At 32.9% G+C, this 24,236-nt stretch overlaps 1 protein-coding gene across 6 annotated transcripts in view; it reads right to left on the bottom strand.

Moving 5' to 3' along the window:
- Dscam4 (Down syndrome cell adhesion molecule 4) overlaps positions 1-24,236 on the bottom strand; it is a 180,072-nt gene that overhangs the window by 43,592 nt on the left and 112,244 nt on the right. For 5 of the 6 annotated variants that reach the window (XM_085197069.1, XM_085197072.1, XM_085197073.1 and 2 more), the window contains exons 3-7: positions 22,155-22,273; positions 8,534-8,732; positions 7,492-7,647; positions 5,822-5,953; positions 5,368-5,503 (exon numbers count right to left, since the gene is read on the bottom strand). In XM_085197069.1, the coding sequence (XP_085053195.1) occupies positions 5,368-5,503; positions 5,822-5,953; positions 7,492-7,647; positions 8,534-8,732; positions 22,155-22,273 (742 nt within the window). The remainder of the gene's footprint in view (positions 1-5,367; positions 5,504-5,821; positions 5,954-7,491; positions 7,648-8,533; positions 8,733-22,154; positions 22,274-24,236) is intronic. The other variant, XM_085197071.1, reaches the window with a different exon arrangement.

Below are 24,236 nucleotides of genomic sequence, written 5' to 3'. Positions count from 1 at the left end.
CTCATGAACTGTGATAGTTAAAATTTTCACAGAAAATATATCTCTGTTGGCGCTATAACAACAAATTCTGAAAAACAAAATAAACTAACACAAATAAAATAAACAAACAAACGTGATTTACGGAACTCTTAGTGCGCGAGTTCAGCTCACACTTGGCTGGTTTTAAATTTTTAATTCATTATTCTCAGTAATAATAGCAAATATTTATATTAATTATATAATAATCGGTATTAAATATCGCTGTTTATTTACATTTAAATATATTTAAGTTTCGTAATCCGTCGATATACAATATATTTATTTACATTTGATTCAATTTCATAAATATATGTAATTTTAATATGTAGAGTTTAAAGCTGCATATTTTTTTGTTTAATTTTCTCCGTTGTAATTCATTTACTTATTCTAAATAAAAACAAAATGAAACCAAAAATAAGTTTAAAACAAGAAGATTGATCAAATACCAACAAGTATCTCTTATTGACAATTTAATATGTAAATATCCTTTAAAATTCCATAAAGTAAAAAATATTTTAATACAGAAACGTATTTCTAAGTAAAGTAAAAGTAAAAGAATAACAGCACGTTATACGGCAATGCGGTGTTTCTTTCAGTGCATTAAAGATGAGTTTCAAGATGACATTTTCTTTGTGTTGACATTTAAAACGCGCGGAGCGCGTGGCCAAGTTTTTTTACGAACAGAACTGGCGAGCAGCACCGTGTGTTATTTTACACGAACCATTTGAAGCCACTTTTTACCTATTCGTAACTCAAAAACTATTCCACCTAAACCTATCATATTTGGCTCAAATATTTAGACCCCCTACCTTTATACGTGCATTAAATTTCATAAACACAGCTCAAATAGTTATTTAGATAATGACGTCCAAAAATCGTAAATTTTTAGGGGGGTGACTGACCTATAGACCTTAATGTTAACCAAGTTCCAGATGACCTGGAATGGTGAAATTTAGCATCCGGTTAAGTAATTGGGTGTATGTAAAGGAAAAAATCCGAAACTAGTATTTTTTTAAAATTTTCTTATAATTTTTCAATAAATAGATTCAATTAGGCACATTTACTTATAGTGTAGCGCCTGGTAAAATATAAGAGCAATGCATTATTTATATATTGTTGCTTTTATTTATGTCACACGTTAGTAAATATTTTATTTGTTTTGTAGACTAACTTCACTTTTAATTACGTAAGCCATCTACAACAACATGATGCTTTCAAGTATATTTTAAGATAAGATATGTCTCCATTTGTCCAAAATGACTCTAATTTATGTCCTGAGAAAGCCTGTCATCATGTGGACTTCAAGGGCTTCACGTAAAAATATAAAAATATAATAAATGGATTAACATCCTTCATTATTATTTATTCCTAGCGGACGCGCGCAGCTTCGCTTGCCTATTTAAGGGTGAATTCTAATAACCCATGAAACATGTGTTCAATTAAATATTTTTAAGTCTAAATTTCAAATTTTATAATAATCGGTGGCGGTTTAAAGATTTTTCCATACAAACTTTCAACCCCTTATTTGCACCCTTAGCGGGAGAATTCTAGAAAACTATGAAACATGTGTTCAATTAAATACTTTTAAAAATCTAAATTTCAAATTTTATGAAAATCGGTGCCGATTTAATTTTTTTTCCATACAAATTTTCAACCCCTGTTTCACCCCTTTAGGGTTAAAATTTTTTAAAATCCCTTCTTAGTGGATGTCCAGATTACGAAAGTAAACATTTGTCCAAATTTAACGTTTCTACCATCACCGGTTACGGCTGTGCGTGCGTCTTACCTCAGTCAGTGAGGACAAGTCCTTTTATATATATAGATAATTTAAACATTTTAGTACTTATTATACTAAGAGTATTTGCATAGTCGATTAACGTATTTGATATTAAATTATTATTACAATATTTAAGTACTAAGTCCTATATAAGATCCTATAAGGGTTCTATTTTATTGCTTTCAAGGTACAGAATCCTAAAACAGAAAAAAAAATACACTAAAAAAATTATATAAATAAAAACTTATAAAAAATAATTATATTGATAAAAATATATATAAAATTTAATAATAATATACTATCTGTAAGGTCAGTCGTGGCACAGGGGCACAAAGTGTGACTGTAAAACCTGACTAGTTGTGAGTTCGATTCCCACTCGAGGAAATGAAATATTTATTTAAACTTATATTTCCATTTTTTCGTTCTGGTGTCGAGGCAAGGCGCGGTGTAGACTTCCGCCACTCAACACGCAATGCCAACAGAATCCGATGGAAAGTGGAGTTACTGAGTGTTTTAACACTAGGTTCTCTCTGTCTACTCTTCTTAGTGCGGAATACAGCGTGAAGCTGATTTGATTTTTATTTTGATATCTTGTCAGCCTACCAGCTATCTTAACAGAAGTAATTATAAAGTAATTATTAACAGTAAAAATTTAAGTAATTGTTAATAAAAAAAATAAGAAAAAAAAGAGAAAATTAAACATTATTTAAATAAAATAATAAAAAATAAATAAATCCGCTTTACGGTGTATCCCACACATAGCGGGGTAGACAGAGGGAACTTAGTGTTAAGACACTCAGTAACTCCACTTTCCATTGAATTCTGGAGACATTGCGTATTGAGTTATTCCAATCTATACTAATATAATAAAGCGGAAGAGTTTGTTTGTTTGTTTGTTTGTTTGAACGCTAAGATCTCCGGATCTACTGGTCTGATTTACTATGTTGTATGAAAGCTGCATTCTTCAGAAGTGATATAGGCTATATAATATTACATTACACATATGTACTAATAAATTAAAATACTTTCTAATTTGACATGCAATTTATTCTTCCATGTTAATAACAACCGTCGTCGCTATGCGACCGCGTTCGTTACCGCGTCATTTTGATATCCATCCTTATGAAAATAAATATAATAGTCACTTTTAGCATTTCATCTAAATTGAAATTATATTTCTATACAAATTATATTCTTATATTTCAAGCAGGCGTAGCCGCGTCCGGGTCCGCTAGTAAAATTATAAAATTAGAAAATAATAATAATAAATATATCAGATTTCTAAACGCAGCATACATTAATTACTTTCAAATCTGACAACTGTCATTTAATCAACGAAATAAAAACTATAGTCGAGATTCATAGATAAATATAATCTATTTTCATATATAATTAAATATCGTCTTAAGAGTAATAAAACATAATATTATTGACCATAATAAAAAAGTAAATACCTAATTATATTAGATATATTTTATTGTACGAAGGCGCTCATATTTTAATGGTTTTTTTGGCCTGGGTTTCATGATTTTACTGGTTTTAGGAACACTTGTGAAAACGGCACAGAACGAAGTCGACCTTGGGATCATATCAATTCAGATTGGTACCGTCAGCACTTAATAAACTTATTGTTTATATTTTTTCCAAGACATATTGAACAATGAGTCGCTCAATAGAATTGCTTGTGGTTGAAACAAGAACTTACACCTAATTGTTCCAATGCCTCCCGATGGGAGCTGTCTTTTCCATGCTATTGCATATTCTTTGTTTGAGCGTATTGATATACAACAAACTAATAAATTGCGATATAGTAGAGTACGTATGTCGTAACTGGAATGATTTAAGTATCTACACTAGCGCTCGAAACGGGAATCCTTACTCTTCTAAAGAAGACATGCTTTGCTTAACTACGTACGGAGCTACTTACGAAATAAAGGCTGCAGTAGATTTGTACAATATTAAGATAGAAGTGTATTATCACAATGGTGTCCTACTTGGTTTATTCGGCGAAGAGAAATGTCCTATGAAGCGCTTACTCTAAACTATGTTTTAAAAAGAGCAACTCTTGAGTTTCTTGCCGCAGTAGCTTCCTATAGGAAAAGTACTTGTAATGGGCAAATTGAATAAAGAATATTTTGATTTTGATTACATTATGAATCTTCCTACTTATAATTTCTATACAAAAAGTAATGATATCCCATCAAAAACATAAATGTAAAATGAAAGCCAAGTTTTGTAATAAAACGTATGCTTTCAGCGATAAAAGAAGTGAGATGTAAATGTATGCCAAGTTCAATGGTCAGTCCTGAAATTTATTTTTAACAATATAAAATATTTTGTAACAACTGAAAATGCCCATTCTTCTTACAACTTGGAGACTTTATTTATGTGTAAAATCTGACTTGGCTAGTTTTCATATGAATTTACAATAGAATCTGAATAGAATAGAATTCGAATACATTCATTTACATCGATGTAAATTCATTTGAAAACTAGCCAAGTCAGATTTTACACATAAATAAAGTCTCCAAGTTGTAAGAAGAATGGGCATTTTCAGTTGTTATAAAATATTTTATATTGGTAAAAATAAATTTCAGGACTGACCATTGAACTTGGCATACATTTACATCTCACTTCTTTTATCGCTGAAAGCATACGTTTTATTACAAAACTTGGCTTTCATTTTACATTTATGTTTTTGATGGGATTTTATATGTATGATATTTGCTTATACTTCCTCGTTACTTTCGTTGTTAAATTTATTTTTTTAGCTTTACGCTGTATCTTGAATGTATCAGGGTAGATAGAGAGAACCTAGTGTTAATACTCTCCGCTTCTCACTTTACGGTGAATTCTGAAGTCATTGCGTGTTGAGTAGTGGAACTCACCGCGCTTTGCCTCGACACCAGAGCAAAGAAATGAGAATATTAAATAACTAATTTCCTCTAGTGAGAATCGAACCCACAAGTGTCGGTCACATCTTTGGGCCTCGATTATATAATTAATGACTGTATAATAATGTTATAAACTGATAAAAGTCTACAATTATTAAAGTTTAATTTATATAAAATAAATAAAACCTTTTACGTAAATTAAAGAGAAAATTTTATTATAACCTACTTTCCCATTTCCGTTTGTTGGAAGTTCTTTTGGTTGGCGGTACACAATGCCGTGGTTTCTTTTAAAGTTGAAATAAAAGAAGTATGTAGAATCGATATCTGTGGTAGCTACTAGCTTTACTTGTTAAACATTAGTGAAATTATATATATTGTCTTCTTTGTATCGGAATGAATTCAATATGAACTTTTTTTTTCTTAGTTTCCCGATGTACCCTGCACGCAGAAGGGTAGGCAGAGGGTACCTAGTGTTAAGACACTCCTTTCCAAATTTTCTCTCTCAATTCTAGAGCATTGCGTTGAGTGGGGGCCCAACGCGGCGGTTTACCTTGAGACAGAGCGAAGAATTAAAAATATTTCATTTTCTCTAGTGGGAATCGAACCCACAGTCACACGTTACTATTATTATTTTAATTAAATCAGATATTTCTTTTATAAATATTATAAGATTTTTACCTGTAGCTGGGTACCGGCCAGGCGTGGGCCGCGCACGGAAGTCTTACATCTTTTCCCACTATCACTCTCCTTGAACGGGGCTCTATCGCTATACGCGGACGCACTCCACCTTTAGGTTCTGTTACTATTATGTGACCTATGAAAAAATATATATATATTTCATATAAAAATAACTTTTTTGTAACAAATTATTTATAAAATAAATTAGTTTTTATAAAATTCTTGGAGATATACAAATCAAGAATTTTTGGTGAGGGTAGGTGAACCGAACCATATATTTTCTAGTCGAAGCTTTTACATAAATTTAAAATAATAAGAAATTTATATACCTAGCTAAGATCTCTTAGAAATAACCTAAATGGCGTTCCATTCAGAAATATCATCACATCAACTAGACCCACTTACAAAACTTACATTACTTCCAAGCAGTTTCAAAAGAAAAAGGATGACTTACCAAAATATTGACTAGAGTAAGAAGAACCCGTGACCCGGTCGCGGACCCGGCACCGGAAGGCGGTGTACCGGTCGCCCGGACTCACCGAGCTTATGTATAGCGACCCGTCGTCCAGGCGGGAGTACTTCGTGCCTTTGAAATAATACCAGAATGTAAGTCTATTGTTTAGTGTATATCTCCACAACGAATGAAAGGAATCTTAATTTATTGGAAATGTATAGTGCTTTATAGTAGGTAAATAATTATTTTAACATTTTTTTACAGACTGTTTCCCGTACAGCAGGATAGGCAGGGAATCTAGTGTTAAAACACTCCGTTCTCTATTTTTCACCGAATTCTGTACGCATTGTATGTTAAGTGGCGGCCAGAGCGTAATGAAAATATTAAATATTTCTTTTCTTCGATAGGGATCGAACTTACAACCAGCCCTGTTTGTGCATGAGCCTCTAAACGACCTCTTAACAAAGATTTCGTGAAATATTATTAACTTTATTATATTAAAAACGTTATGTATAAGATATTTCTTATTAATATTGCATCAGCATAAGATAATATCGTTGCTCTCGTAAGCGACGCCATAATTAGGGTTTGGAACATGTTTAATATTGAAAATTTAAGTACTGATTATATTAAGGATGCTTAGGTATCGTTTAATAGAATATACTTAATTGAATTAGAAAAAAGTGATTTTCATAAAATTTTACAATATTTGTTTTTTCACGAGACTCTGCTATACTAAAGATAGGATGTTTAAATGTCATAAATGTAAATATGTCCTAAAAAGTAATTTAAAAATATAATTTAACTAATAAATGTATAGTAATATGGTATTATTTTATCTTTTTTCATCTCTATTTCAGAATTATTTATATTAGTTTAATTCTTTGTATTAGGATCATTTCTTTTTTTATCTTAGAATTGTTAGACTAGAGGCCGTCATGGCGCAATGGCCCAAGCACGTGATTATAAACGTGATGGTTGTGGGTTCGATTCCCACTCGAGGAAACTAATTATCTAATATTTTCATTTCTTCGCTATGGTGCCAAACCAAAGAGCGGCGTTAAGTTCATCCACTCAACAGGTTATGTCACGAAAACAAAATTGTAAGATAAGCTGGTTAATTAAAACTATAATAAAAATGTTAAGGCACTTATAAAAACAATAAAATTGTGAGGACATTTTTAAATAACATATTTCCACAGTTAGTTTTATTACGAGTTAGTTCCTGCGTAAGTCCATCTGCGTTAAGGAGTAATAAAAAGGCATTTTATTTAATGAAAGCTAAACGACCCAGCATTCAACGTCTATGTCGTTGGACTTAATTCGCTTTTATAGGTACCATTGATGTTTTTTTACAGAGTAAATAAGAATATAATATATTTTTATTATTTTAAGAGTAGGCAGGGGGAACTTGGGGCCTAGTGTTTAGACACTCCGTTCTTTCATTAATATATTTCTATTCCCCACTTTCATGCCCTAGAGGCATTTCGTGTTGAGTGGCGGAACTCAATGGTGGACTTTGCCTCATTACCATAGCAAAGAAATCAAAATATTAAAAAAAAATCATTTTCTCGAGGGGCGGAGTGTCTTAACACTAGACTCCCTCTGCCTACCATACTATATGAGGGATACAGCGGGAACCTGAAAAAGAAAATTAGAAAAAATCATACCTAAAAACTGAAAAACACTGGTGTCATCGTCTGTGAACCAGTCGGTCTCGTCGACGCGCTCGGTGCAGTGGGCGGGCACCACGCACCGCAGTACTGCCGCGTTCCCCGCCATCACGTACTCGTCGGGCACGTGCACTTCCCATGGTATGTTTAGCACTATGGTATTTTAAAAAAGAAAAAATATATTAGAAAAAATGATATATTTATTCTAAAAAGATATTTATGTTATGATTGTACCCTATTAATATTATAAATGTGAAAGCTTGTGAGGATGGATGTTTACACCACTTTCATACAAAAACTACTGAGAGGATTTTGGTGAAACTTTACAGTATTATTAGCTCATACAAAAGACTATAATTTTTGTAACGTTTCTATCTAATTTGGCTATAATATAACAATAAGACTAAACGGGCGAAGCCGCGCGTGTGACGCTAGTAATGTATAAAGTTACTCTTCTAATAGAAAAATCTCACTTTCATTATTCATTGTCTTATGGAAATTACGATAACCCAAGGTACTAACACTTTCGTATTAATAGTCTTTATAAGTACACTACAAATATATATGTACATAAAACACGAATACTTTCGTGATTTGGCGGGCGAAGCCGCGTTCGGGAGGCTAGGAATATATATTTTAACAATTTAATTTATGATGAATAATAATTTGTAAATTACACAATTATAAGGTAGCAAATTGTACCCTCATTTATTACCACAGTGTCAGTTACGATCAAGATCGTACTTAGATATTTGAATTGCAAATTTTCGATTTTCATTAATGTTAAATGTTAACAACGTGAACCCATTGTGAGTCAAATTTAACTCATAAGAAGTGCTTAGGGTTTTACTTCTTAGATTTGAATATATATTTTTCTTTCTCCACACCTTGCCATCGAATACTATAATTTTGGAACCAGCTTAAGAATGCATCTCGCTCATAGCAGGGTTTAGGCAGGTCAGGGCAAGCTCTTATAATACATTTTTCTTATTTTTTAAAGCTGTTATTATATATATTTAAAGTAAAAAAAATCATTTACCTGCGTGAACGTGTATATTTTTTGATAGGATGGCGAACCCCGTACCAAGCAGCAACCTGCATCTATACGTGGCTGCGTGCACGTCCCTCCTGTAGTGGTCTGACGAGAACGGCGGAAACTCCAACGAACCGTTCAAGAGGACCCTTCGGAGCCCCGCCAGTGACGTCACTGGACTATTGTCTGAGAGCAGCCAGTCCAACTGTAGCAAGAAATTGTATAAAATTAGTATAAAAACTATATTTAGACGTATAAATATTGTTATTGTTTGTTATTTGATACAAATACTGGTAAGGTTAAGGTTTTAGAAAACAACAATAATTATAGTAAGCTGTTGCTAAAAGATGCCTGAATTTTCTTATATATATTTATCACCTATTAAGATATATGTATATAACAATTATGACAGCAAAATATTATTTTAACCAATTATTATTTTACCCAGGTGGAGAAGGTCGACGAGATTAGAAAACTTTTGAATTCATCCATAGCCTCGCGACAGTTTCATACGCAACACGTAATTTACAACCCTTGTGGGAACATTCGAGAACGTAATAATCCCTGAAATTTAACTCCCCAGTGCCTTTTTTCCGAGCAACTCACACGAACATTTATTTAGAAATGAATTTACATATTTTTCTGCTATGGACGAAAATGTTGTTTCGGTAAATATCTAATCTGTTTTCCAATACTTGTGTAACGCCTTTGCCGATTCGCAATTTCCATATTATGTCGTTATTTGCTTTTGTTAAATGATTTTAAATATATTATTGATATTAGCAGGGAGCCCAGTGTTAAAACACTTCACTCTCCACTTTTCGCCAAATTCTGTATTCATTGCGTGTTGAGTGACGCAAATCAACGCCACGTTTTGCCTCGACTAGTGCGAAGAAATGTAATATTAAATATTTAATTTAAAGTAGAAATCGAACCCACAACCTGTCCCATTTACAGTCACATCTTGGCCTTAATTATTATTGCTATTAATTTTAGTTAAGGAACCTTGAGAAACGCAGAATTCTGATTCCATATCTTATAATCTATATAGATTTCATCGAAGCAGGGTTCAAATCTACTAACTAATAATTTTCAATTATAAATTAGAAACCGTTGTGGAATAGTGACTGTAAACATGGCTTATGTAGGTTCAATTTCCATATGGGAAAATGAATTATTATTTATTAATATTTTCATTTCTATATAGCTATAACCCGAATTATTATGTGGAACGTGAGGAACGAAGTTTCTTAACACTAGTTTCTCCACCAACCGTGCTATATGCGTGAAGCTGGAAAAATATGCCATAAAAAGCTCTAAATTGGCATATGTAGTAGGATAAAACGAATAGGAAACCAAAAGTTACATTATTAGACTAGAGTAGACCCAAAACTCACAACTACATAGAAGCGGGCGCGATAGTTTGCGGCGATGTCCATATATTTGCATTTTTCCGCACCATTAGCATTCGCCGGCTGGCAGATGCAAGGCTGATACCACTTTAATCCTTTTATATTTTTACCTTTTGGGAATATTATATTTTTAATATTGCAAGAAGAACGTTTCCAAACTTTTTTAATGGAGCTCCTCATTGCTCCTCACTCCTTCTCTTCATGTAGTTCATAGAAGAAGTCATTATTTTGACTGCTTTCACCCATTTTTTTTAATTATTGTGTTGATGGATGAATGCTAATATCACTAGCTAGCTCGGAAAATTTATACAATACTTATAAATACTGTTCCAAGTAATAAATCCTATATCTTATAAAACAACTAGCGACCCTATTGCGGCTTCGCCCGCTTTTACTACTGGATTATTCATATAATGTATGTTTGCAAAGCACTTAAGATAATGTGAAAATTAATTAAACCCTAATGCAACCCGCATTTTCGTAGTTTCAATAAGGATTTTCCAATTGTTTTACACAGCAATGATTTTTTAGTAGGTACCGTAATTTTAAATCTGTGCTACTAATCTTTTCAAGTACTTATTAAAATATACTTAAATTACTATTTTTAGATAGTTAAATGACATTAAATAATACATTCAACTCGAATTATCCAATACGTGCAAACGCATCTAAATCTTCGTTGCTATAAAGGCAGGCGGGGTTTTTTTTTTTGAGCTTGTGGTTAATGCTGAAGAGGGTATTCTGTCTCTGATGAAAAGCAAGCACTACGTGGCTGCCTGTGACGAAAATTAAATAGAATGCATCGGCTGGGAATTGACCCCGGGCTGCCCGCGTGGCAGGCGAGCATTCTACCACTGAACCACCGATGCGTGTAAGGCAGGCGGGCGCGGCGGACTCGCTTGTATAAGCATAACGTCGCGAGGCGCGTTTCGCTGCAAGGATTTTTTGATATTGTAACAGCTTCTAAAGTACTTATTAAAATGAAAAACAGAAAAGACAGTTTTGATCTACATTAAATGACCAACGTAACTAATATACTTAGTTATATGCTGAGAGTAAGGGATAAGTGAAACTTGACTCGATACAGTTTATTTATTTATTTATTTATACTTTATTGTACACCACAAGCATAAGAAAACAAAGTTACAAACTACATCTAGTACTTATAAGCTAATAACAAAGTGTGAAGTACAAAGGCGGTCTTGTCGCTAATTAGCGATTTCTTCCAGACAACCTTGAGGTTAGGAGACATAAAATTTAAAAGAAATAGTGGGTGGTGCAAATAAATAAACATACGTAAATAATATTTTATCCTAATACATAAACTTAATACACAAATATTTATAAAATAGTACAATATATAAAGTAATATAATAGACTAATACATCATAATATACATATATACAGTTGATGTGTGAACGGCGTGATGTGTCAATAATTAAATGCGTTTTTCTCTAAAACTATTCGCAATTTCGAAATAGTTTAAAAAGCAAATTTTATCTTCGTTTAATGTAGAAATTTAATAAAGTATTTTAAAGGATAAGGATTAATACCATTATGGAAAAATATCCCTCACAATAAAAAATATATTGAAATTACTATTTTTAGACAGAAATATGATCACTACACGTTATTCTTAAAAGATATGAATATGCCATCGCGGACTTTTTTGTAGATCTTATTAAGAGGAACAATACTCCAGTACATTTTTTTCATGTAGTATTTACCATTAAAGCAGCGCATGCGCCAAAGTGTCTCAGCGGGTAGGACTTTATACACATTTATCGTATTTATGTTAATTTACATAAGAATGTACAAATAATAAACTATATATAAACCTTCCCTGAGAAATACTCGACCTAATGGTGAAGACCGCATCCAAATCCGTTGGGTGGTTTAGAAGAAGAAGAGTTAGAAAGTTCAGACAGACACAAAAAGCGACTTTGTTTTATAAGATATAGGAAGTCGCTTTTCGTGTCTGTCTGAACTTTCTAACTCTTCTTCTTCTAAACCACCCAACGGATTTTTATGCGGTTTTCACCATTAGGTCGAGTATTTTTCAGGGAAGGTTTATATATAGTTTATTATTTACACATTCTTATGTAAATTAACATAAATACGATAAATGTGTCTAAAGTCCTACCCGTTGAGACACTTTCGCGCATGCGCTGCTTTAATGGTAAGTACTACATGAAAAAAATGTACTGGAGTATTGTTCCTCTTAATAAGATCTACAAAAAAGTCCGCGAGAGCATATTTTTATCTTTTAAGAATAACGTGTAGTGATCATATTTCTGTCTAAAAATAGTAATTTCAATATATTTTTTATTGTGAGGGATATTTTTCCATAATGGTATTAATCCTTATCCTTTAAAATACTTTATTAAACTTCTACGTTAAACGAAGATAAAATTTGCTTTTTAAACTATTTCGAAATTGCGAATAGTTTTAGAGAAAAACGCATTTAATTATTGACACATCACGCCGTTCACACATCAACTGTATCGAGTCAAGTTTCACTTATCCCTTACTCTCAGCATATAAATAAGTATATTAGTTACGTTGGCCATTTAATGTAGATCAAAACTGTCTTTTCTGTTTTTCATTTTAATAAGTACTTTAGAAGTTGTTACAATATCAAAAAATCCTTGCTGCGAAACGCGCCTCGCGACGTTATGCTTATACAAGCGAGTGCGAGCGCCCGCCTGCCTTACACGCATCGGTGGTTCAGTGGTAGAATGCTCGCCTGCCACGCGGGCAGCCCGGGTTCAATTTCCGGCCGATGCATTCTATTTAATTTTCGTCACAGGCAGCCACGTAGTGCTTGCTTTTCATAAGATTTATATGCGTTTGCACGTATTGGATAATTCGAGTTGAATGTATTATTTAATGTCATTTAACTATCTAAAAATGGTCATTTAAATATATTTTAATAAGTACTTGAAAAGATTAGTAGCACAGATTTAAAATTACGGTACCTACTAAAAAATCCTTGCTGTGTAAAACAATTGGAAAATCCTTATTGAAACTACGAAAATGCGGGTTGCATTAGGGTTTAATTAATTTTCACATTATCTTAAGTGCTTTGCAAACATACATTATATGAATAATCCAGTAGTAAAAGCGGGCGAAGCCGCAATAGGGTCGCTAGTAATAAATAAAAATAAAAAAACCTTTATTTGTTGAACAGATTTTACACAAAAATAATTGTTACAGAGATCTCTTTTTAAGCAAGCAATATAGGCAGTATTAGGAGACCCCGGTGTTCTAATATAATATCTAAAATATCTGCTATTAATATCTGCTTTAACATTAAACTAAAAAAAAAAGAAACATTTTACAAATAAAATAAATTAATTGCTTTGTATATAAGTAGCAAGTAGCGTTTACATATAGTGGGGAACGAAAGTGTATTAATGGGAATAGAGTGTCTTTACACTAGGTTGTCAGGTTCCCTCTGCTTACCCTCCTATGCGAGATATAGCGTGAAGGTAGAAAAAAATACCATATAATTATACAGTCAGGTTAAACTCAACTGTGGCAAGCTGACATCAAAACTTTAACAAGGTGGCTTTTTAATAGTAAATTATACATACGACTGTTCCTTAAATAATTAATTTATATCTGGAAAATAGGACATTTTCTATCTAAAATATATAAGATTACAAAATGACTGTAGTTATTCTAATAATGGTTATTATTCTAATTTAATCTTTATTAAAAACGTATTCAAATTACAAGTTTTGCTTCAAATTAACATAAAAGCTTTATTCACGGCACGTCTCTACGAAGGCCACTGCGGGATTCTTCAATTAATTAACGAATATTCTTTAAAAGCCATTTTTAAAATTATTTTATGTTAAGACTTTAATATGAGGCCAGTCGTGCCGCTGGGGCACAAAGTGTGATGGTAAACGCGACTGCTGCATGGGTTCGATCCGCACTCGAGGAAATAAAATGTTTAATGAAATTTATATTTCAATTTAAATTTCTGGTGTCGAGGCAACGCGCGGCGTTAAGTTCCGCCACTCAATGCCGCCAGAATTCGGCCAAAAATTAGGAACAGAAGTGATTTAATGGGAACGGAGTATAATACTGTCGGTATCGTCGTGGTGTAGAGACATAAGCATGTGTTTCTTACCGTGACATTTTGTGAGTTCGATTCCCACTCAAGGAAAATAATTATTTAATATTTTCATTTTTTCGCTCTAGCAAAGCAAAAGCGCGGCGTTGAGTTCCGTCACACCGTTCCAAGTGAAAAACGGAGTGTTTTAACACTAGATTCCCTTTACATATGCGGGATATAGGGAGGAGCTGATATAAAAAAAAGTATTAATACCGCAGTAATATTATAATCCACATCAAATTTGCTTCTTTTGTAAATAGCAAATAGTAATTAATAGTTGGACCTAAACTACCAGCTTTGGGTGTGTCCATGAAGTTTGGCACTTTAGGTAGCTCTCTCTATAAAGTTGGTACTCCTGCGGTCACACGTTTGCCAGATGAATGAATGAAACTTGGAGCGCTGTGGTCGAACACCTACCTACCTTGTTTCATCGTATAAAGCGCAGTGAAATGAGTTTGTCAAAGTAACTCTACCTTATTTCGCTTTCACTATTTTCTTTTTCATACATTTGTCTAATTTTTCGCTATTATCCATACATAGGTATATAATAAATTCGAAAGTAACTCTGTCTGTCTGTCTGTCTGTCTTTTACGCAATCAGGGCCAAACCGCTAATTTAATTGTGATAAAATACTCTATAGAGATACTTGAGGGTCTCGGGATGAACATATGATACTTTTTTTTCTCATATTTGTAATATTTTCACTATATACCAGTATATTAAAATATTTACTAATCTGACATGCAATTTATTCTGCCATGTTAATAACAACCGCATAGCGAATGCGACCGTTGCTAAGCAACGATTTGCAAAGTTTGTTGTTAGAAAACGTCACCCAAAATGAGCTAGCTTAACGCATCTCTCTATTGAAAATTGAAAATAATTTCATAAATATATTTAATAAATATTTATATAGTTCAAGCGGGCGTAGCCGCGTTCGGGTGTACTAGTAACATTATAAAAATAAAAAGATATCACTCAGTTTTCTCTATTTATGCAAACAAGCGATATGCGCATAAAAACGTAGAATATTAAACAACTTTGCAGTTTATAAAAGAACTGACCGCACATCCTATTTATATTACGTACAATTTTTTAATCAGTAAACAGCTTCATAAATGTAGGTCACATCTAAATATTATAATTAAATCGATTTCACGCTGTATCCCGCACAGCAGGGTAGGCAGAGGGAACTCCACTTACCGCCAAATTTTGGATTGCGTGCTGAGCGGCGTAACTTAACGCTGCGTTCTACATGGACACTAGAGCGAAGATATGGAAATATAAATTTAAATGATTTTTTATTTCATCGAGTGGGAATTGAACCTACACACCCAGTCGGGTTTATAATCACACTGGCCTATATTGTAAAGCAGAAATAAAATAAACGATGGTATGTATCCTGTCTAAATTAATCTTGATGTTCCATTTGTTCGCATCGGCTGGTATGATTAATGACGGTTGTACTGGAATTTCATCTTTTGGGTACCTATTTGGTATTTTATTGAAATATTTGCATTATATTACAATTTTATTGGGTCGTTAACTTTTATTTATGGAAATGAATTTGATAAAAATATTATTGAGTTTATTAAGTTTTTTTTTCAGTTTCACGCTGAATACCCCTTGTAGCAGGGGTGGGCAGAGAGATTATATTGTTAAGATACATCGCTCCTTACTCTCCGCCGAATTCTGAAGGTGTTGCGTGTTCACACACCAGAGAGAAGAAATGAAAATGATTTAAATACCTATAAAATTTCTTCGAGCGGGTATGGAACCCACAACCAGTTGCCTGGCCTGGCCTGGCCTCGAAAAAATAAAAATAAATACACAATTTTAAACAATAAATACAATATGAAATATATTGTATCATCATTAATTAAAAAAAACAAGTAATAACTAATATAAGCAATTTCTTTATTATTTCAAAACTGGGTCAATTCTGCGTTGCGATATTATTAAATAAAGCAATTTATATTAACTTTCATATTTATTATATAGGTATTTAAATAGAAAATAATATAAAATTCAGGAATTCTTTTTTATAACAAAGAAACAAAAAGGATTACTCCCTTGGAAGTAATAAGTTTTATATGTTCCCCTCATAGTTTTAGCTTCAAGGAAAGTGGATTTTGTTTGGAGGGATCGTTAAGAGTTCGAACTTATTTCAGTTTTTGCCGTTTCAAAGAAATTTCTTAGTTGCGGGTGGCGAATAGGATTTTTGTATTGCTACGGTATTTTAACTAGGTTATAATAAAGTAAACTTGTATAATCGATGTTACAAAGGTTTTTTGCATTTTAATATATTAATAATAGTTTAAAACTAGTATAAAGATATTCCGTTCTGCATTTTCCGCCGACTTCTGAAGGCATTGTGTGTTGAGGAGCGGAATTCAACGCCGCTCTTTGCCCCGACACCAGAGCGAATAAATAAAAACATTAAATATTTAATTTCCTCGAGTGGGAATCGAACCAACAACCTGTACCCCTTGTGCCTCTGTGCCAGGACTGGCATCAACTCTATAATATGGTATTACATAATAATGATAACGAAATTTAAAGATCAAACAATATATTTGCGAAGCTATAATTTCAATACATTTATTAAGACGTTAACCCAAATGTAATCACATAGAAACAAGTAAATTATAATACACCGATATCAGAAAGTTTTCCTCCCAATTATATCTATACTAATACTAGCGGACGCGCGCAGCTTCGCTTGCGTATTTAAGGGTGAATTCTAATAACCCATGACACATGTGTTCAATGTAATATTTTTAAGAGTCTAAATATCAAATTTTATAAAAATCGGTGGCGATTTAAGAATTTTCCCATACAAACTTTCAACCCCTTATTTGCGCCCTTAGGGGGCGAATTCGAGAAAACCATGAAACATGTGTTTAATTATATACGTTTAAGAGTCTGAATTTCAAATTTTATAAAAATTGGTGACGATTTAAAAAAAACCTATACAAACTTTCAACCCCTTATTTGCACCCTTAGGGGGAGAATTGTAGAAAACGATGAAACACGTGTTCAATTAAATATTTTTAAAAATCTAAATTTCAATTTTTATGAAAATCGGTGCCGATTTAAATTTTTTTCCATACAAACTTTGAACCCCTATTTCACCCCTTTAGGGTCAAAATTTTTCAAAATCCCTTCTTAGTGGATGTCCAGATTACGAAAGTAAACTTTTGTCCAAATTTAACGCTTCCACCATCAGCGGTTACGGCTGTGCGTGCGTCTTACCTCAATCAGTGAGGACAAGTCCTTTTATATATATCTATACTAATATAATAAAGCGGAAGAGTTTGTTTGTTTGTTTGTTTGTTTGTTTGTTTGTTTGAACGCTAAGATCTCTGGATCTACTGGATCGATTTACTTTGTTTTTGTTTTGTATGAAAGCTGCATTCTTCAGAAGTGCTATAGGCTATATAACATTACATTACACATATGTACTAATAAATTAAAATACTTTCTAATTTGACATGCAATTTATTCTGCCATTTTAATAACAACCGTCGTCGCTACGCGACCGCGTTCGTTACCGCGTCATTTTGATATTCATTCTTATGAAAATAAATATAATAGTCACTTTTAGCATTTTATCTAGATTGAAATTATATTTCTATAGAAATTATATTCTTATATTTCAAGCAGGCGTAGCCGCGTCCGGGTCCGCTAGTAGATAATAAAGCGGAAGAGTTTGTTTGTTTGTTTGTTTGAACGCTAAGATCTCTGGATCTACTGGATCGATTTACTTTGTTTTTGTTTTGTATGAAAACTGCATTCTTCAGAAGTGCTATAAGCTATATAATATTACATTACACATATATACTAATAAATTAAAATACTTTCTTATTTGACATGCAATTTATTCTGCCATGTTAATAACAACCGTCGTCGCTACGCGACCGCGTTCGTTACCGCGTCATTTTGATATTCATCCTTATGAAAATAAATATAATAGTCACTTTTAACATTTCATCTAGATTGAAATTATATTTCTATAGAAATTATATTCTTATATTTCAAGCAGGCGTAGCCGCGTCCGGATCCGCTAGTATAGATATATATTAGGTACGTTTGTAGCTTCTAAGTACGCACTATAGTTAAAGGTTCGACATCCACTCGGTGGAATTAAATATTTTCATTTTCCTGTTTGCGGAGTCTTGTCTGTCTTAACACGTTAAATTCTCTGTGCGTATCCCGCTATGTGGGGATATGCGTGAAGCAGCTTTTAGATCCCTCCAGACAAAAGAAACAAAAATACATGAAACATATTGTAACGTTAAACATTATTTATATATATTATTAAATATATATATATATAACAAAAAAACTATTCCAATAATATTTTCATATTTAGATAGGCGGACGCGTTGAGTCAATATAAAATATATCGATTTATTGCTCTCGGTTCCCTTTTTTACTTTTTCGCTTATAGAAAATATCCGGTAGATACGAGTCGGGCAGAGGTCGAATATTTGAACAGGACATTGCTATCAGCTATGGAGATAGTTCTTAGGACGTAGTACGTATTTGCTGGGTATTGTATGTATTCGTATGCAAATACTGACGATATTTCAATTTTCCTTCAAAAATACTTGAGAAAATGTTGCGAGAGGAGCTAGCGTATATTATATGTGAAAATATTTATTATTTTTATAATAAGTATTAAAAAAAGGGAACGTAAAGCTAAGACACTCTGTTCCCCATTTTCCACTGAATTCTGAAGGTTATACGTGTTGAGTGGAAGAACCCAATGCTGCATTTTGCCTGAACAGCAGATCGAAGAAAATATAAATTTAAAGAAATATTTCAATTCCTCGATTGGCGATAAATATTACTTTATAATAATATTCTTTGTGGCTAATAGACAATATTTACTTTATTTATTTATTTGAAATTCTCTCTCTCTCTCTCTCTCTCTATAAAATATATCGATTATCTAATCTGATTATTAAAATAGATCCTATATTCAATATCTTTAACTATGATGTAATAAAAAAAACATTATAATAATAAAACTGTTAACTATAAATACGGGTGAAAAATGCACAGAAAGAACGCACAAATGAAAGTATAAATGTGTGTACATACATATTTTTCATAATAAATAATAAGTATCGAATAAAGTATAATTGTTTATATAAAATAAATAAACATTTTTGAAACAATCCACTCGAATGCTCTAGAATATCAAAATGAAAGTGGAATTTATGCATTGTTCAAATCGACTGCCGTTCGGGTTTTAATACACCAGCTTTAGGTTTATTTATTGACCTAAATAAAAACCTATAATTATGTGCTCTAATTTCGTATAATTAATATTGTTTCCTTTGATGATGAAGCCTTTGTTTTAGATGGAAGTCTAATAGAAAATCACAATATAGAAGGGATTGATTGTTCGTTCTTTTGTTTTAAGTTTATAAGCGAAATTGAGCTCTTTAAAATTAATGCTTTTCAAATTTATAAGCCCCCTTGATTATTATTGAGAAAGGATCTTATAACGTTTTGGTAGTAAATTGTATTGAATAAACTATTTTGATATAAAGAGAGTGTGCTGTTATTTAAATAAGTTTTTTTCAGCTTCACGCTGTATTCAGCATATAGGAAGGTAGGCAGAGGGAACCTACTGTTCTTAATATTAGGTTCCCTCCGCACTTTCCGCTGAATTTTCGAAGTATTGCATGTTGATTGGTGCAACTCAACGCCAAGATTTTGCCATGAATTGAATGTATTTGTAATAATTGAATCCAAGTGGGAATCAAAGTGGTTTAAGTTAGTAGGCATTTTTTATAAAGATATAAGAAAATAACTTCACGCCTAATAATGAATCTAGCTTCTTCATAAGAAGTTGAGGTTTCCATCATTTGCCTGGCGGTAATATTCAATTTCGTAAAAGCAGTAGGTACCTACTTCATTAGTTTTTCTTTGACGCGACCCGTATTTTCTATTGTTTCTACGCTTTGCGAAGCCTGCTTTTAACCCCGGGGTAATGTGACCCCTTTCGTTTTTGTTTAGCATTTTTTGCGACCTTTTAGGGATGAATCTAGAACGATGGCTGACGCGTCGGGAAATATTTTTTTTTGTTCCGCCTATTCGTATTTTTTTGGGATATATGTAAGTTTAATTTGAGCAAGTAAAGGAAATTGTGATGCGAAGGGTGAGGGTTCAAATTTCAATAGGATATACGTGTATAAGAGTATATTATAATGTAAACTTAATTCTAAGTAATTTAACCTTCTTAAACAAATAAATAAATTACGCTTACCTTTGAAAAGCCGTGTTCTGGCTGTTTTTTCTCTGATTCCCAAAAATGTGTATATACATTTTTTAAAATTTCATTTCAGGTTAACATGATAATAATTATGATATGTTGTCCATACTGGCTAATTTTATAATACCAAGGTTATATTTATACTCTAAAAATATGAAAAGAATTTGAACCAGAAACTAATAAGTATTTATAGTTTGAAGTTTTTTTTTAAATAATTGCCATTATCCATTCTTGTAAATATCGTAAACTCTCGTAGTCGTTTTTCATCTAAACCCCTTCGAATTTTCTTATTTATAGTATCTACTGCAAAATTTCATTCCATCGTACAGTGCATTTTACCATACAAATTCAATAATTTAACCAGAAAACTACGAAAAAAATGTTATAATAGCCATTTCCAAAGATATAAATATAATAAGTATATAGTTTGGACATTTTGCGAGTGTTGAAAATGTTACCAGGAAACTGAATTTCCTTTACTAAAAGGAGAAAATATGTTGAAAATTCTACCTGTTCATAACGTTTATATGGAATACGTATTCTATTTGTATCAGATAGCACCGAGGAGGTAAAATGCCATAGCTTCTCGAATATTCTTACGCATTTTTCTCATTTCCCTATAGGACCGGGACTACTTTTGGGACTACAAAAAACTTTATCAATGTTTGACTTCGACTTGTGAATATTAAATCAACTGAACGTAACTCATGCTTTTGTGTGCCGTTGTTTGCCCTTCAGACATTCAATAAACTTTATTTTATGGTGAATGTTTATGGGTATAATGTAAGACTAATCTCCTCCTTCTTCCTCCTGGCATTAATCCCGGCTATTGCCAGGGTCTGCCTTCCTACTCCTACTCCACTTTGCACGGTCTTTTGCGTCCTCGGTGGTTAGACCATTGGCTCTCATATCCTGCATCACGACATCCAATCCATCCTTGGGCATCCGGGAGGTCTCACACACAGTGTTAGACTAAGCTATGTTTTATAATTTATTAGCAAGGTAGGCAAAGGGAACCTAATGTTACGATTCCATTCCCAACTTTACGCCGAATTTTCGAGGCGAGTGAATGGCAGAAGTCAACGGCGCTCTTACTGGAGGCATTGCGTGTTGAGTGACTCGACATAGATTGAACCAATGAAAATATTAAATATTTCAGTTCCCTGAAAGCGAATCGAACTCACTAGCTGTCACTTTTATATGCACCTCTAATTAATATAACAATAAATTAGTATATGTTCATCATTATAATAGAAACGCAAAGGAACTTTTGAATGTCTCTAGCTCTTTGTATAAGCAATTAGAGAACGTCAGGTTACTGTTCTAAGATTTAACTGAGAGACTGCAATGTAAGATATTTTGAAATTTAAAGTAATGAAATATTTAGTTGGAAAATTTTATGGTATTTCGAAGCTGTCCTGGCGCAGGACAAGTGTGACACTGTAGACAATGGTCGTGAGTTCGATTCCCGATGTCTCGCGCCTGGACGGCCTCTGCTAATTATTTAATGTCTTGAGTTCGAGCGGAGTAACTTAACTCTGCATATTCTGGATATACAAGATAAAAAAGAAAAATAAAATAAGCAAAATAATTAAACACAATGTGCTGAAAAATAATATAAATAAAATAATCAAACTATATACTAATAATTTATATAAATAATCTGTTTTTCTATTAAATTGCCTATACGAGCACACGAGTACTAGCATCCATTGGTATAATGAGCTTATATTCCATGATTACTTCTCTTAACTACTTATATTATATAATAAAAAGAGTATAATAAAAAACATATTTTACCTGGTACTGGCCTTTAGTAGAACAGGTTAGTATGACGCCAGTGTCGTTGGTGAACTCGACGTGATGCGGTGGCTCTGTGATGGACAGAGGTCTTCGAGGCTCTAGTGATGCTTGAACTGCTGTTGACAAAAATATCAATTAATATTTTGTTATAAGATAATGAAAGTAAAATTTACAGATATAAAATTTGATAGTGTAGCGAAAAATGCGGTTTGTCCTAGGATAGGTAAAGATATAAACATGATTTTGAGGAGTAAGCAGTTCTTAAATAAAAAAAAAAATCTGATTCACGCTGTATCCCACACTCAGCAGGGTAGGCACCCCCACCCTGCTGTAAGTTCCCCACCTTCTGCCGAATTCTGGAGGCAGAACTCAACGCCTAGTTTGTCTCGACACCAGAGACCTTACCACTGGCCTCATGATGATATGAACAGGTCTTAAACTCGCCAATATCTTGTACACCCTTAGAAATATAAAAACGCTATCTATTGCAATAAATATGATTGTATAAGAAAAATAAATATCTCGTTATCTTTCTTTTGGAGCAATTATTTGTTAGCATAGGTAAGTTTAACTATATATATTCCAGAACAACTGACAAAATCAGTTTTTTCACGTGAAACTTGTATCCTCCAGAAAAGCAGGTCAAGGCACTAAACTTACTTGATAGTTATCTAAGTCCCGTGAGAGACATCAGCGGTGGGGATCGACTCTAATAGCACTTACTACACCTGGATGTTAGTTGCCATTTTATAGAAAATGTTTCATAAATCGGCTTATAGTAGGTAGTTCTTTTGCGCTTTTCATTTAGCTTTTAGGTATTTTCAGTCCATGCAGAATGTTCTAAATATTATGGTGGATATTGGAATTCTTTCTTAATATACTTTTAGTATACGCTTTTTATATATATATGTGTGTGTGTGTGTGTAATTTGTGTATGTATGCTTTTAAATCTTTTATTGTCTGATTATTTAGTATTTACTTTGTCAATCAGAAACCTAGTGTTAAGATACTCCGCTCTCTACTTTCCGCGGCTGAAGCCATGTCTCGTTTACAGTCACACGCTTGTACTGATTATAATTTGTTTTAATGGAAAAAAGGACAAGGCAAACGAGCGTTCGGGTCACCTGATGGTGAAAACCGCAGCCCACGACCCGCGCAACTCCAGAGGAACTACAGGTGCGTTGCCGGCCTTTGAGGTGGAGATAGACGCGCTTTTTGAAGGTACCCATATCGTACCGACCTGGAAACACTGCCGTGGGTAGGCCATTCCACAGTTCGGTGGCGCGTAGAAGGAAGGATTTCTACGAAATTTGATATAAATAATTAATATATAATTATATTGTTAAGTTTAGTTTTGAAACTTATATCGAACAACCAGGTCAAGACTTCAGTTAACCCCTTTCATGCTTATCTAAGTCCCACGGGTGGCATTAGCGGAAGGGATCGGGTCTAATAACACTTCCAAATACACCTCTTACCTGCGTTGGACTGTGAAATGTTTTACAAATTCGTTTATGTCCAAGATGAAGATCCAATTTAATAAAGATCGATGTTCCTTATTATAGTAACTAAATTGTACGTATGAAAATTATTTCGTGAAAAAATTCATGTATGTATATATTTACTATATATATTACGTAGATCCTATTTAATATGCTCAAATGATTTTTAATAGATATTTTTGTAGTTTTTAGTTTTTTTAGTTTGGAAAATAATGAAAGCTTAACCATAACTTTAAAGTTATTTTTTGGGTTCCAAGCTGTATCTCGCATATAGGGCAGGCAGAGGAAGCCTAGTGTTGAAACACTTTGCTCCCACTTTCTGCCGACTTTTGGAGGCGTTGCGGAACGAAGACATTAAAATATTAACTGGAAATGGAACCCAAAACCTCTGATGGTCTTAGCTAAAGATTTAAAAATTACAATTGTTATAAAACTACATTTAATTTACGTACATAAATATAATTACGAAGTGATTTAACACTAGGTTACCCTCTACCTACCTATACCTACCTATATATGAAATATAGTATTACATATATACATATAGAATCCTAGGACATAGCAATCACAACTGAAC

The sequence above is a fragment of the Heliconius melpomene genome, chromosome 14 (assembly GCF_056956725.1).
Source record: "Heliconius melpomene rosina isolate 202511_hmr_F chromosome 14, ASM5695672v1, whole genome shotgun sequence".
Taxonomy (NCBI): domain Eukaryota; kingdom Metazoa; phylum Arthropoda; class Insecta; order Lepidoptera; family Nymphalidae; genus Heliconius; species Heliconius melpomene.
Note: the sequence above shows the minus strand (reverse complement) of the source record. Positions and strands in the feature narration are given on the sequence as shown.